The sequence below is a fragment of the Aulonocara sp. 'chitande type north' Nkhata Bay genome, linkage group LG12 (genome assembly GCF_057382095.1).
Source record: "Aulonocara sp. 'chitande type north' Nkhata Bay isolate Kocher_YH1m ecotype deep benthic linkage group LG12, A_spYH_male_GT1.1, whole genome shotgun sequence".
Lineage (NCBI taxonomy): Eukaryota > Metazoa > Chordata > Actinopteri > Cichliformes > Cichlidae > Aulonocara > Aulonocara sp. 'chitande type north' Nkhata Bay.
Genome location: NC_141355.1, coordinates 17,256,703 through 17,273,443, shown reverse-complemented (window position 1 = coordinate 17,273,443; position 16,741 = coordinate 17,256,703). Strand labels below are relative to the sequence as shown.

General features: G+C 43.7%; 1 protein-coding gene across 1 annotated transcript in view; it reads right to left on the bottom strand.

Moving 5' to 3' along the window:
• cemip2 (cell migration inducing hyaluronidase 2) overlaps window positions 1-16,741 on the bottom strand; it is a 31,468-nt gene that overhangs the window by 13,100 nt on the left and 1,627 nt on the right. Inside the window, exons 2-8 of the mRNA XM_086313941.1 lie at window positions 15,307-15,661; window positions 15,075-15,215; window positions 14,342-14,909; window positions 11,529-11,698; window positions 10,580-10,771; window positions 9,346-9,515; window positions 7,697-7,909 (exon numbers count right to left, since the gene is read on the bottom strand). Coding sequence (XP_086170067.1) covers window positions 7,697-7,909; window positions 9,346-9,515; window positions 10,580-10,771; window positions 11,529-11,698; window positions 14,342-14,909; window positions 15,075-15,215; window positions 15,307-15,643 — 1,791 coding nt within the window. The 5' untranslated portion in view covers window positions 15,644-15,661. The remainder of the gene's footprint in view (window positions 1-7,696; window positions 7,910-9,345; window positions 9,516-10,579; window positions 10,772-11,528; window positions 11,699-14,341; window positions 14,910-15,074; window positions 15,216-15,306; window positions 15,662-16,741) is intronic.

Here is a 16,741-nt window from a genome sequence, read left to right as displayed (position 1 = left end):
GAGAAGTGCCTGTCTCCTTAAATAGTTAAAATTTCTGAACGATTTTCCTCTTACTGCTGAAGCTTTGGTATGTAGAGAAAAACTGTAGAAGATGGTCAACAGGAGAATACTTACAGGGTCACTTCAGTTTTTCTTGTTTACCTTCTGGTGCCAAGTCAAACAATGACATGCACCATAAATGAACTCAATTTCCTCTGTACAGTTAGGCTCAGAGCTTCAACGATGCGGACTCAAAACAAAATTAAAAACAAACCTGAACCCTTCAGTCACTGACCACATACAGACAGTGTGATTTAGCTGAGCTAAGTTAGTACCTCTGTGTATAACTACCTTTATCCAACAAGTACAGTGGTGTGAGAAGTGTTTGACCCCTTCCTGATCTCCTACTGTTTTTCATATTTATCACACTTTTGATCACAATTTTTAATATTAGACAAAGATAACCTAAGTAAAAATAAAATGCAGTTTCTAAATGTTGATTTCATTTATTAAAGGAGACAAGTTATCCAAACCTACCTGGTTCTGTGTGACAAAGTAATTGCCCTCTTTATAATCATGAATTAACTGTGACTAAGTTCAGTTTAACTAAACACGCTCAAGCATGATTACCGGCAGACCTGTTAGAACCTGTCTGACAAAATGAAACCAGTTAAAAGATCTTGAAAAGCAACACACCTCTGGGAACTCCCAGGCCTATCTCCCCTCACCACACTCCCTGCCGGTAACTGATGCCCTCAGGGGTCGGTGTGTTGGTGGTTCTTGGTGTCCGGGGCTGGGCGCTCAGGTATGTACCAGCTCACCCCCGATGACTACTTGGGGGGGCCTGGTGCCTGTTGCCCGGTCAGGCCTCTTCCGGGGCAAAGGGGGCCCTCGGGCCTCCGGCCTCTGGGCCTGTGGCTCGGTTCACTCTGGCTCAGCTGGCTGCCGGCTGAGCCGGCGGGCACGCCACTGCAGCCCCCTCTGGCTTCTGCTCCGTGGCTACTGGGTGACTCCTCATCTGGGGCTCTCTTCAGCTCTTCCCAGGAGGGGGGCACGGATGCCCCTCCGGTGGTCCTCCTTGGGCTCTCGCACTCTGGATGTCTGGAGCCTGGATCTCCTCCATGCCTGCTTCACGCCCTGGTGGACAGGGCTATGGCTCTCTACATCCTCTAGCACAGCAGTCCCCAACCCCCGGGCCTCGGACCGGTACCGGTCCGCGAGTCGTTTGCTACCGGGCCGCGAGAGTTGAGGCTCGGGTGTGAAATGTATGGTTTTCAGTGTTATTTTGTTATTGTTTTTATCGTTAACTCTGTTTTCCTGGGACTGTTCACGTGTGTTATGAATAAATCTTCCTTTTTTCGGTACAGGTACTAGTTTTATTTTGTTGTATTTATCCGCGACACCTTAAAAGCCGGTCCGTGAAAATATTGTCGGGCATAAACCGGTCCGTGGCACAAAAAAGGTTGGGCACCGCTGCTCTAGCAGGCCATTACATGGAGAAACCTTTTGAATACAAGCGCGCTGATCCACACAGGTGTGCACACGGGTGTTCACTGTTCATAGACATAAACTACACCTTTATTGGCTGCTACGTCAAAGCACATTGTGCGCTGTCGGTCCTGCTTGCTACACAACAACATTCAATATTTAGTATTTACTGCTGTTTACACTTAGCTAGATTAATGTGATGGTGTTGTGTTTTGCTTGTTTTCTCTCTCAACAGGTGATCCAGGAGATTTTTTTTCTCTTCTTTCTCTTTTTAAGTGCCCTTTCTCACTGTCCCTCTTCCCTTCTGTTTTTCTTTTCCTTCATCTTTCTTTCTCCCTTTCCTATCCCTCAGTCATGTCTGTCCCATCTGTAACAACTGAAAATAAAATAAAATAAATAATAGGGGTGCAACGATACTGGTATCGATATTGAACCGTTCGATACAGTGCTTTCGGCTTTCGGCACATGTTGGATGTGCCATGCAATGCTCAATTACATGGGTGGGAACTAGTGTGTTAGCGCAGTTAGCTCTTAATGTGTTGGCCTTCTAGCCCCACGCAGGGGTAGCTCGTTAACGGAGATTTGCCGTGTTGTGGCGTTAACGTCATTTCAACGAGATTAACGCTGACAGCACTAGTGGAAACACAACGAATATGACTGCACATTTACGCCGACATCATCCTAGTGCAAAGACAAGTGGAAGCAGACAAAAACAACAAGCATGCATGCTACAAACTTTACCCGAGTCATTTAGACAGCCGTTAGCACATGATTCTCCTTATGGGGACCTGATATGTTTAATATTGTGGCGAGCTCAGACAAGGAGGAGACTGAGGTGTCGTTTGGTCTTGCTTCCCGTGAGCTAGCCAGGGAGCACAGCCGTTTATTGACATCTGCAGAAGAACACTGCCGCTAGCTAACTGCTCAGCGCAGCAACCACAGCAACAACAACAACACACAGAGCGCCCTCTGACCCCGGAAGGACACACCGTCGCAGCGAGAGGGCGTCACCCGTCACTATGGCAACATAAACAAAACATAACTGTACAAACAAAACCCCGAACAGTCCTGACCCGCTACATAGCCCCCCACCTAAGGGGTCAGTCGTCCCCGACGACCCCATTGCCCCACACAAAGTCCTGCAAATGTCCAGGTGCCTTCTTTTGGCGCACCGGCCGGTCACGACCAGCGGGGGAAAAGTCACTCGGGTCAGAACATGGGGTGCCACCATCATCCCACTTCTGACACCAATGTGGCGAGCTCAGACAACGAGGAGACGGAGGTGTCGTTTGGTCTTGCTTCCCGTGAGCTAGCCAGGGAGCACAGCCGTTTATTGACATCTGCAGAAGAACACTGCCGCTAGCTAACTACTCAGCGCGGCAACCGCACAGCAACAACAACAACACACAAGGCGCCCTCTGACCCCGGAAGGACACACCGTCGTAGCGAGAGGGCGTCACCCGTCACTATGGCAACATAAACAAAACATAACTGTACAAACAGAACCCCGAACAGCCCTGACCCGCTACAATATGCTGCTGAGAATATAGCCCAGAAGAAGCGTATAGTTTTTATTTTGGAAAGAGCCATTTCTCTGTAATAAACTCTCTTTTCCAAAGATGAGTGATTCCTCAATCAGATACAGGTGTTACCGCGCCAGATCCGCGACCCCGAACCGTAGTAAGGAAACCTCTGGCAGTTACTTGAAGGTTCCGTAACTGACTCGTAGCCGGAAACAGCTTACTATACAGGTCATCTCCGCTAGCAAAAAGATCGAAGGAGGCGTAGGAAACTGCTTCACCTAACTTTATTTCTTCTCTAAGGCACGAACACCGCGTACAGTGGGCTGAAACAGTTTACTCACAGCGAGCATCGCCGACACAACTCTGGCTGTCGAGGGAGTTATTATATTCCTTTTATTTATTTTCTTTTCGTCTCTTCTGTAGCTAACCGTTACTTTTTCCCCTTCTGCGCTCTCTCTCTTCACACACACACCAGGCAGTCCCGCTACACACATCCCGAATACATTTCCCATCAGGCTTCATCCTTAAAGGGCCATGCCTGTAACACAGGGCTTGAAAAATCGCTAGCCCGATGTCCCGGGGCTAGCGATTTTTCCAGTCGTACTACCAAAATCTATCTCTGCCCTGCCCGTCGGGCTATTGTAGGAAGTAAAAATATATGTCAATGCTTTTGCATTCTTTCGGAAATGTAGCTGGGTAATTATGTCATTGGCATCGGTGAGCCACTGTCAATATGTGACATATTGAAATCGCGTTTGAATTTGCGCTTGTTTTTTGCTTTCACTTTGCAAATGTCCAGGTGCCTTCTTTTGGCGCACCGGCCAGTCACGACCGGCGGGGGAAAAGTCACTCGGGTCAGAACATGGGGTGCCACCATCATCCCACTTCTGACACCAATGTGGCGAGCTCAGACAACGAGGAGACGGAGGTGTCGTTTGGTCTTGCTTCCCGTGAGCTAGCCAGGGAGCACAGCCGTTTATTGACATCTGCAGAAGAACACTGCCGCTAGCTAACTGCTCACGGCGGCAACCGCACAGCAACAACAACAACAACAACACACAAGGCGCCCTCTGACCCCGGAAGGACACACCGTCGCAGCGAGAGGGCGTCACCCGTCACTATGGCAACATAAACAAAACATAACTGTACAAACAGAACCCCGAACAGCCCTGACCCGCTACAATATGCTGCTGAAAATATAGCCCAGAAGAAGCGTATAGTATAGCTTTTATTTTGGAAAGGGCCATTTCTCTGTAATAAACTCTCTTTTCCAAAGATGAGTGATTCCTCAATCAGATACAGGGCTCGCAAAATCGCTAGCCCGACGTCCCGGGGCTAGCGATTTTTCCAGTCGGGCTACCAAAATCTATCTCTGCCCTGCCCGTCGGGCTATTGTAGGAAGGAAAAATATATGTCAATGCTTTTGCATTCTTTCGGAAATGTAGCTGGGTAATTATGTCATTGGCATCGGTGAGCCACTGTCAATATGTGACATATTGAAATCGCGTTTGAATTTGCGCTTGTTTTTTGCTTTCACTTTGCAATCGTGTGAACTATGTATAGAGAGCGACATCACTGAGTGATGATAATTTGCGCACCAATTCCTCTGACATCGTCTTATCAATCGTTAGCTTACTATGCAAACATGACAAGTGAAATTTCCTGCAGCAAGCTTAAACATATGAGAGGTTGATCGCGCAGAGAATCGCTGACGGTTATGTGTGTGTGTGTAAAAGCAGCAGGATATATATTTTAGTTCTGCTGAGCCAAATAAGACAGGTCAGGGTGAAGAAGTGACAGCCAAAGAAAAGCTTACCACAAAACGGAAAAGTTATGACAAATCAGACTATAAGGCAAAAAGAAAGTGCAGCTTTATGGTTTCATGGACAAAAGAATCTCTGTGGCTGCAATATGACGAGCTAAATAACCAGGGCTGCACATAAGTGGTCCGCAGGTGCGCATTCGCTGTCAAAGAAAAAAAAAAAAAAAAACGCGCACAAGATATGAAGTTGCAACACGTGTTTGCATACATAAGATTTTCTGGAGGAGGACAGACATTTGTGTAAAACTCTTAAAGATGTCGAAGAAGCTCCTTTAAGCAATTACTTTGGTGTTCCTCCACCTCCAAAGAAATGTCAGAAGGAGTCCGAACCACAAAAGAAGCGCGTATTCTCGGAAAAGTGGTTGCAGGAGGTGATCTGGCTTCAAACAAATGATGAACGCACAGAGATGTGGTGCGGAATGTGCCGTGAAAATCCCACTCTAGCGGACAAAAACAGTGCTTTTTATATGGACGCAAACGCGCGTTGCAACTTCTTATCTGGTGCGCGTCTTTTATTTTGACAGCGAATGCGCACCTGCGGACCACTTATGTGCACCAGTGTAAATAACATAATGTTCTGCCGGGTGTGTTGTTGGTTTTCTCTCGATTTCTGAGTCGACAAGCGCCTTTGTTACTGGGACCAGTCATTTTAAAAAAAGGCCCCCATTAGAAGCCATGAGAAATGCAAGAAATGCATTATTGCTCAGTCTGCAATATCTTTCCCAGAACAAACACCAATTGCAAATAACATACTAAAAATAAACCTGAAAAATCTGTTTATAACAGCGTACTATGTTGCAAAGAGTGAACTACCACTGGCAAAATTTAGCAGTCTTTGCAAACTTCAAAAAGCAAATGGCCTAGATCTTGGTTCCACTTGTCTCTTACCCGTGACTTCAGTGGAAATTTTAAATTCAGGATCTGACACAGACTGATTCATGTTCTACACAGTTCTTACAAGTTCATAGAAATTTCTGTTCAATTAGAACCAAGTATTTGAGTTGATGATTGTAATTTTTATACAATATTATACTTTAATGTATAATATTGTAAAGGAAACAAAACAGGAAACAAAACATCAATCAAAAAATTGCTCTCTTTTTTTATTCGGACTACTTACATTTATTTTGGGCTACCAAAAACTGAAGAGTCCCTGCCCGAAGGGCTACCAGGGATTTTGAAATTTTGAGAGCCCTGAGATATACATTTTTTTTGTATCGAAAAAAATATCGAACCGTGACACCAAAGAATCGAACCGAACCGTGAATTTTGTGTATCGTTGCACCCCTAATAAATAATAACAACAAAGGTTGATCAAATGGACCAATACAGCAAGGCTGTGATGATCCATTTGGCAAAGTAAATCCATTGGGTATCCTTGTTGGTCTTCAGACAACAATTCTGATGGCTAAAGAACCAAATGGGACAGGCAAAAAAAATAATAATAATAAAAAAAAAAGCAACACAACATGCCACAATCTAAAGAAACACCTAGGAAACAAAGTCACTGACATCTGTCAGTCTGGAAAGGGTTACGATGCAATATCTAAGGCTTTGGGACTCCAGTGAAACATGATGGGAACTATTATACACAAATGGAAAAAACTTTGTGAACAGTGATGAAGCATCGACAACTCATCCAGAAGATCACGAAAGAACCCAGAACAACATTAAGCTTCTACATGTCTCGCTTAAAGTCAGAGTTTATGATTCATCAATGAGAAAGAGACTGGGCAACGATGGCAGCCATGGGAGAGTTCAAGACAAAAACTGACCAAAAAGAACATGAAGGCTCGTCTCACATTTACCAAAAAACATTTGATTATCCCAAAGACTTTTGGGAAAATATTCTGTGGACTGACGAGACAAAAGCTGAACTTTTTGAAGGTCTGAGTCCCGTTACATCTGGCATAAAACTAAAACAGCATTTCACATAACACCTCATACTAACAGTAAAATATGGTGGTGGTAGTGTGCTGGTCTGGGAATGTTTTGCTGCCTCGGGGCCTGGAAGACTTGCTGTGGTAAATCTAACCATGAATTCTGCTGTCTACCAAAACATCTGTTTTCATCAAAGAATCTGTTCGTGACCTCAAGCTGGAGCACACTTGGGTTCTGCAGCAGGACAATGATCCAAAACACACCAGCAACTCCACCTCTGAATGGCTTAAGAAAAAAAAGGAGACTTTGGAGTGACCTGAATCAGACTAAGATGCTGTAGTACAAGTGTAAAAAGCAAGTTAATGTTCGAAAAACCTTAAACGTAGCTGAATTACAACAATTCTGAAAAGATAAGTGGGCCAAACACCCCCCACAGTGCTCTAAAAGACTCAATACCAGTTATTGGAAACGCTTGATTGCAGTTGTTGCTTCTAAGGGTGGCCCAGCCAGTTATTAGGCTTAGGTTCAATCGCTTTTTCACACGGAGGCATGTAGGTTTGGAATTTTTTTCCCCTTAATAAAACATCTTAATTTAGAAACTACAATTTGTGTTTCATTTCGTAATCTAATATTTAAATGTGTTTGATGATCTGGAACATTTAATTGTGTCAAACATACAAAAACAGGAAATTAGGAAAAGGCCAAACACACCACTGTATATTAAAAACTTCTACATCTTTCTAAAGAGACTAAGATATTCTATAAGTGTGAAAGAGATGGAACAGGAAAGGTTGAGAGTGAATATAAAGGAGATGGGGAAAAAGAAAAGTGGATGCAAGCCTTTACAGTAATCAGGCGTTGGAGGATACAGTTGATGAGCTTTGTGACAAACCACCAGTTTCCCACAATATGCTGCTCATTATTAACACTATGACTCATGTATGGTTTTCTACATTCTCACATACAGTGACGTATTCAACACATTTTAAAAGGCTTTACTAACCAGCAGGCCGTTGGTGGCGTGGATGGTGAGACAGCGGGAGAAGGAGTGGTGTATGGAGAGTCCGTCCACAAAGGTGGCCTCTGCGTAGCCTCCCTTCTGGTCGACATCCCCACACATGTGGAAGTGGAGGGGGTAGCGGCTTGTTCTAGCCTGCTGACCCATGTTCTTTAACTCCACGTAGGACAGATGCACTGATGAGAAGTTACTGAGAATCTGTAGGTGTTGAGGAGAGAGTACAATGAGCTCCCACCCACGACAAAAGCAAATGACGCCGGACTTGTGGTCCGCGTAACAAATGCTGGCTGACTAAAGTAATAAATTAAACCATTACAACTGTCTGCGTTCGCCAGTGACCGCACTGGGATATAAACTTTAGCCCATCTGGCACCGCGCTCTGTGAGTCGAGCCGTTTCAAAACCCCTGATGCTGGTGAGTAAGCCGTGAATTACAGAAGCATAAATTAAAAGTTACGCACGCACAGAGATGCGCACAGCACATAGTCACACATGAATGCATACAAATAAAACGATACAAACAAATGTTCAGTGCTGTCTAGGAGGTCTTTTTTGTGGGTATGGCAAAATCAGCAGGATCTGGTTTCTGTTAAGAAGGTATTGGCCAACCCTTTCAGCTCACTGAAACTCAAGTACGCACAGTAAACACTGACCCTCACCCTCGCTTACATAAACACACACACACGAACTAATTGTTTCAACAGTAGATTCCACTCCACAGAGTCAACCTGACTTAAAATAAGAGAAAGGGCAACTCACTGGACAGATAAATTGAAACATGAAACGCATGGTGCTGAACTGTGCTAAACTCGATTTGGCAGACATGACAGATGGCTTTTTGCCGGCATGGAAGGCCTAATTACAAAGAAAACGCTGACTTTTCAGCTTCATGTGTCCGTCTGGTGTACTTTGAGGTTACAGTTAGAAAGCTGTTAACATGGAAACAAAGTCTTTTGTTTAGCACATGGGGGGCAAATTACATAGACTCTGAGGAATGTTTACGTCCATTTGCCACCAATTTGAATGAAATCATACAAAATTACAGTGAGCTCACCGACTACACTGGGACCCATGCTAGACAGCAGAGATAAATCTACATGTTTAATCCTCATGTGCCTGCTGCGTTTGCAGTTTGTGCTGAGCCTTCTGAAGAAGAGTCTTTCATATAGATTCAAACAGAAACTGTGATGGTAAACAACACCTCTCACATAGGCCAGTACACAAATGTAGAATGTATGCACCGTTCATCTTCACAGTGAGGAAACTGTCAAACAGACTCTGAATAGCAACCTTTAACAGGAAAGAACAGTCATGCCACCTCATGCAGAAAGATCGGCACAAAGTAAATGTGCAATAAATTTACACACAGTCTTGTTTTCATATCTCTGTGGGGACATCTAATTGACATAAAGCTTTTTCTAGCTGCTTACCCTAACCATCAAAAATGAATGCCTAATCCTAACCATAATCAAAACCTAATTGTAACCCTGACACTAAAACCACATTTTGAGTCTCAAAAATGCCTTCAAACTCATGTCAACAGGCATTTTATCCCCACTGTTGGTCCCCACAAATATAGTATCATTCCAATTTTTGGTCCTCTTAAAGATATCTAAACATGGTACACATGCATACCTTGATGTGGCCTCCAAAGGTGTCATGGTTGTAGAACTGACACATGTTGTCTCCGTAGCAGGAGTTTTCCATTTCTCCATAAATGAGAATGTTTCTGGATAGGAGACCCACTTCGGCACGCATGTCGATGCCATCTATGATCTCTCCGGTATGGTTATACTGAGGCTTCCCTGAGCAGCACAGACAGATAAAACTAGAGGTCAAAATACTACAACAAGGAGAAATTCTTAAAACTCTTAAAGAAAAATATGTACAGAAACCATGAAACGGGTGCAAGTTGTTACTTTGTGTGAAAGCAAATTAGAAGTATGGCGACAGAAACATTTAATTAAACATCACAGCAACACGATTTGGTTTCTGAGGCGGGACAAGTCATACTAAAACACTACAATAACGGCTTGCTTGTGTTTAGATGATGCATCACCTAGCACCCTTTCAACTGTAAACCACATTTAGCGCGTATGGCAGCTCCCGCTCAAACATTAACTAACCACACCCCAAAGAGTACCCACCAAACCAACACACATGTAAAAGCAAAAGTAATCAAACACGTATGAAACATCATTCATCAACACACAAAATACTCTCTGCCACAGATGGTATGTGGCAGCTCAGGCCTTCAACCGTTCAGCCTTTCCTGGTAACAGAAACACTAAATTCAGCCCACACACACACACACACACACACACACACACACACATAATAACACACCCTTCTCTCCAGGAAGGGAGTTGACAACAGAGAAATGAGATCAGGAAACATGTCTGATAAAAAGATGGACAAACTGCGAAACTGTCAGTGTAGTTTATTAACGTAACAATAGAAAACAGGAGGAGGTGAAGAAGGGGTGATGCATCCAAATCCATAAACCGCCCCGTGGTTATAATAAGATGGCCCTGCTTTTAAAAGAAATAAGCTGACAGTCTCTCCTTAGCATTTTCCAATAATCTTACGTCACCATAACAGCTGAAAAGGAAATGAGATCCCGCCGGACCGAAGGATTAATGGCCCTACGTCTACTAATCACATTTATTAACTACAAAGGAGCATAAGTGATTTTTTACTAGTCTTCACACAGGTTTTGTAAAAATGAAATGTTTCTCTACATCAGTTCCTATTTGTACTGTTTGTGACAGTAGCTCCCAAACACCAAGAAATAACCCTTCAGGGCAAATACTGACACAGCTGAAGAAACCAATGGCCGTCTCTCTCTCTCTCTCTCTCTCTCTCTCACCTTGTATCTTGACCTGTCGGCTGTTACAGTGAGGGCAGGGCAGCAGGGTAAACTCTTCAGCCTGGTGCATTGAGTAGTCCGTGCTAGCAACTACAATGCGATCCCCTGGTAGCCATGTCTGTTGCACTTCATCCTGCAGGTTTAGCACCACCTGGTCCACAGCATCCACCTGGAAGCCTGCAGTAGGGACACCTGAGGGGTACAGAAGAATATTGGATTTTAAATGAAACAAAAGGTCCAGCACAGCACGACAGAGGGAGGAAGGCTAACGCTTTGTAGTCTTCTGTAATTAAAGAAAACATTGATTTGACTTCTAGCACAAGATTGTTGACATAAAGGCTTTCCACTAGAAGAAAAAAATGTAATCTATAAAGATAACTATTGAAGGGAGTAAAAAAGTGACGGCTCCCTGTTAAGGGCGGGCCGTGAGTTTGTGGCATTCCCAAAAAGTCTTTTTAAAATAAAAGCCATTTAGAGTGTCACACATTGATTCATTACCATCTTATTTTGAAATAAATAAATAACCAAGGACCAGACTGCAGTGACCTCACAGCTCATTATGGCAACAAGTACAAATACCCCAGCTAACTAGAGCTCATGTTCTAATTGCTAGTTAGCCAACATTAGCCTGGTCACAGCAGGGTAAATGTGTTCTTTAGCAGGTATTTCTTTGATGTTTCTGCCTTATTTTCCCACTGGGCATGGTTTTCAGAGTATGGCACGTTGCACTTTACTTAAGAATTTAAAAAGGTCATGGTAGAAAGCAAAGGTCAGAGAAAATAATAATAAATTGAATTGCCATGCACGCATCTCTATAAAACTGTGTTCTGAAAAAATTCATTTCCACTGAGCACTAATTCAGACTTAAGCTTCTCAAAAGTTCACGAGAAAGCAAGAATTAATTAGGAATAAATAGTTGAGATTCGTTTTGGATTTCGTTATTTCTTACCAGTCTTCCACTCGCTATAGGCAGTGACCGAGAAACCCACTCCATTAACAGTGGTGAAGTTCCGTCTTGCCAGAGCTCTTCCTCCTGTGTCATGGTTTTCGTGTTCCCTAACATCCTCCGAGCATGATGCATTTCCACCGCCTATCACAGAAACCAAAGCCCACGCCTGCCTGGAAAGACCGAAGGAGTTAAAAGGAAGGTCGCAGAGAAAATGGAAAAGAAGAGGAAGTCATGAGTTTCACATTATTTTCGAAGAAATCATAATTTAAAAAATAAATAAATAAATTAAAAAAAAAAAAAAAAAAAAGAGCTTAAAGCCTAGCTGCAACTAATAATCGACACCCATTACTGGTTCATTATCACATAACTACTTCTAATAATGTTACCTGTGCATATTTGCTTAGTCAGTGATGGTGTTTTAGACCCTGTACTTTAACCACATTCTTACAGACTGACATAAAACCACGTGTATTGAGTGATAAATGTAGCTGTAGCTATTTCCACAGACAATGCAAATTGCAGACACTGTGCTCATTGACAAAAGCAAATGTCTGAGATAAGCATGAAGCAGGAGAGTGGGTCAAAAGCAAGAAAGTGAATATCAGAGAATGTCAAAATACATTTAAGCGAAAAAGTAGAAAACCAGCGGATATCACACAAGTCAGGGGATTATTGAAATAATTAAGGGAAAATTTAGGAAGGGATGGGTGGATGTGTTAAAGCTATATTTGTTTTAACTTTTGTTCCAGGTCCTCCCTATCCAAGATGCCAAGAAAGCTTATTTTAAATGAGATTACAATGATTCAATAAGGAGAGGCTGGAATCATTTGAGCAAAGCAGCTCGAGGGTGTGGATGGCGTATAACACTGGCTGGGCTTTTGAGGGTGTGCGATCTAAAATAAGACAGCACAGTATGAGACATACAGTCTTGGATATTGCGAATATCATGCCCTTAGCTTCTCAAGAATGGCTTCCTGCTTTTCTCTTTTTTCCCCCCTCATGAATACCAAAAACATTTCATGGCAGCTGCTCTAGTCTACTTATAAACTTTCAAGATTTTATCAGGCTGACCAATACGCCTTTCAAACACAATTTACCATTCATGCAACCCGTGGAACTGTATCTGGGTCGGCAGTTGTCCATCCAGACTCAATCAAAGTGATCTTGTTTCCACCGAGCAGTTGCTTGGCTCATTGCACGCGGTAAACAAACCCAGAGTCAACTCTATACTTAACCTCTTCAGCTCCATTTTATCTGGAAGTAAAGGGAATCTACAGCCAATCCTGCCACTCATGTCATATCTGAAGATGACATGATAAAAGATGATTCAAGTGCGTTAATAATGCCAGTGTTTACCTGGGGGAAAAAAACCCAACATATCTTAATATAAACAGCAGTTTGTACTCCAATTCACCAAAGACCCTCTATCTGTTTAAAATAATTCATCTTGCTGGCATAATCACAGTCTTCTACAAAGGTGTCTTTTTGTAGATGTGAGTCACTGTGACATGGAACAGCACATCTCAGTGATACACAAACAGGATCCATCTGGGGCATCCACTCTTGTCTTTCATTAGAGCCACAGCGTGTGACTTTCTGCAAACTGACCTGCTGCTGCCTGTGTGCATGTTTGCTCAGTAAATCAGAGCTGAGTCAGATGGTTAAAGACGCAACAAAGGGAGGGGAAAAAAAAAAAGGATCCTTTTTTTATTATTATTTTCGTCATACCCTTGATTTGGTAATCAACCTTTGACAACATCATTGTTTAACTGGAACTGCTAATGTGTGGGGGCCAGAGGTGAACTCACTATAGACCACTATGAATGCGTGTTTCTCGTGTTTGAGTACTGTCCTGAGACACTGTGGTTAAAAGACAGAGGGGTCACATGCAAGAAGCAGCGGCTAACAGATTTGTGCATCGCTGTAAGGAAGGATGGGCGGACCCACCGAAATAAACCTGTGGAAATTAAATCAAATATAAGCTGGAGGTCACAAGATATGCACGCTGGTAAAGCACTGACGCAAATGACAATAAACTGCTGAGAAAATCTGCAACACCACTCCCTCCTCCATCTCCACGAGAAGGCATTCATTATAATGCTTAATCCTGTAACCCATCTCTCACAGCCACAGCAAAATAAACAAACAAAGCAAAAAACACTTTGTGACTTGTGTGATTTCAGTACATGATAAACTGTAGTCTGAAGCTATAAAAACCAACAGTAAGAGGATTAGAAGAAACAGTCTTAACGCACAAACCTAACTTCCAACAACCACTTCATGCGCTCTATAGTCTGATCCTGCCGCGCCACTCTAGATTTGAGGGAAACCGCTTCAAAAGTCAAGTCCTGAGCCACATGCTCCAGTGTGGTGGCATTAAGGTTATGGGCAGCCACGAACTCAGTCTAATCCTGTCTTTTTGTTAGCTTTATAAGGCATCACCTCATGTGACCACGACTGGACCTGGTTCTTCTGAAGGGCAAAAAAAAAAAAAAAAAAATCTCCTTAGTTGCCACATTTTTGTACAAATCCTGGAAAACACTGTGCATGACCCTGTTATCCTGTACATGTTTCCTTTTTCTGGTGAAGCAGTGACACAAAGGAAACAGGAACTACGACTGATTCAAAGGAACATCCTAAATGAACAGAAAGCCAAGTAAAAAAAAAAAAAGAAAAAAAAAGGCATTTTTCCAGGGATGCTGGATGTGAGACAAAAAGCTTGAGGAAAGTATTGATGCGTCAAAGGTGACTGGGTTTAGTTTAACTGGTGACCACAAACACAGATGATTCACAGCTTTGCCGGCAGCGTTTACCTGTACTGGAGATCCAGAACAAATCTGCTGCCGAGTTTCTCTTTGATGACCTCCCTGGTTTCTGGCCCAAGATTTCTCTCGGCAGAGTCTCCCACGGCGAGAGTGACAATTCGGCCCACCGGAAGGGAGCGAAGCAGCTGGGCGAGCCGCTGGCTGTCGTTGCGGGAATCGTACGTGTCGTAGCGTTCTGAGAACAGCAGAGCGGCCGTGTCCGGGTCCACCACGCGCAGGTGGATGCCTCGGCTGAAGTTTCGCTGGAAGGCATAACCCCCCGTGGCCACCCCAGACGCCGGGATGCTTCTGGTTAACAGAGACCAGGAAACTCTCTCAGTCCCGTGTACCTCCAGAGTTCCACCGGCTTTCACGCCAATGAACTTGCGGCCAAATGCGGGGACCTCGGAGACAGCCTCGCTGTCGGAACGGCCCATGAGGGCAATGATAGCATGGGAACGGTAGCGACATTTCGGCGAACCGATGTGAAGGGCGCCACCTTCTTCTATGAGGATGTGATGTGTTCTCAATGTTATGTTTTTGGAGCCGTCATGGCTGTCTGCAAAAACTACCCGACCTGTGAGAAGTCAAAGAAAACACGTTTAGTTCATTCTTGCTGTATGTTCCATCCAAAAGTTCATAAACTGAGCTTTAATAATAACAACTGGGTTACTGTGACTCAATCTGTGTTACATCTCTAAAAGCTACTTTACAAAAGTCAGACACCTTGTGATGTGCCTACCTCCTGATTGGATGGTAAGTGAGCGTAAGGTAGCAGAAGCATCCAGTCTAAACAAATCTCCTCTCCTGACAATGACAGCCCGCTGGGGTTGGTGACCTGGATTCCAGTTACTGAGAGATGGGTTGTGATCTGGGCAATTCTCTGTAAATATGAACAGAAAGATGTACACAAAGATGTTTAAAAGTCATACAGAAATGGTTAAGAAGCCTGGAAATTCATAATAAATAATCACCATCTAACTCAGGACCACTACTGAGGCTAAGGACAAGGATAAGAGTGAGGAAGAAAGCCCCCAGCGACACTCCACAGCAGATCAGAGTCTTCTTTCTTAGCTTTTGCTGGAGCCTCTGCGCATCCTCCCTACGCTGGTTCTCTTCTGACAAGGTGACCCTTGTTTGTCGCCCCAGCGGCGGGCCATGAGGTTTTATCGGTGGAGGCGGAGGCGTTTTGGCATGTGGCATCGAGCGGACTGGAGCCACTCGTCCGGGGACATAACCCGGGCACCTCTGGCTGCCCTGAGGTGGAGGCACAAAGACCGGGAACCTGCTGGGGCCATCACTAGTCGGCATGGTATACGTGTCTGCTACCTGAAAGACGATCGATGAGAAAGAGGGCAGAAGAAGAATAAGTGGCAAGGACTGTACACAAAGCATCAATAATTTTGTTTCAAATGAGCTTTTACTTATGGTTGGTTTACAGAAAATCTTGAAAAAGAAAGATTTTCTGCTGTCAGTCACAACCAACTTTGGAAAAGGTCATATACAAAATCAAGTTTGTTGTTTTAAAGTTTGGTTTGTATTTTAATATACAGACTGTTCAGCTGGAAGTACAAAGGTACCATCAGGCAGGCTTGGTGTTTAAGGATGAAACTAGGAGAAACTTAAAAAGAGGTCAAAGTGAAGGAAGACAATAAAAGCGTGTAAAAACAATAGGAGGTAAGAAATAAAACAGGCTGATTCTAGGGAAACGGGCAATAACCCACAAAGCATCTCACTCCAGGACCCCCAGGTAAAGATCTTCAGAGTGGCACTCAAAGGCACTATTAATCTACTCCTCCAGACAAGTTTGGCTTGAACCAGCGTGATATGGGCTGCTCATGTCCACAGTAACGAAGGAGGTCGTGAATAATGGATCACCGCATTCTTCAGACTATGTTAACACAGCCAACAGATGGCACCAATTACAGTAGGAAGGAGGAGAGCGCTCTAGTCCCAGTCAGTCTGTGCTCGGGAGAAAGTAGCACAAAGCGAACCGAAGACATGGACGCTCAGTCGTCTCTCACTCAAGAGGACGTTAAATCAAAAGTATTTTTCCTGCGTCAAGGAAATTCTGTGAAACTCCAAAGACAAGTTATCAGGAACCTAAAGGAAAACAATCACCAACATTGTGATGAATTTTTAACTCGCTTTATTAATTGGGGTTTATTTACTCAAAAAGAAATGTGTTTAGATCCTCAACTCCTGTTTTGGTGCCTTTACTGTATGAGGACCAATCATGCTTACTCGCTTAGTCATTCCCCCGAAGCGTTACTGTGCGCCAGGAAAAACTCTGACTGGCTTTGAACAAATTTTCCTGGAGACTTGCTTTCATCTTATAGCCTTAAACCAAGCATTTATGCACAAAAGTGCACAACATGAAGCGACGAGGACACTCCCTGTTGTTCTGTA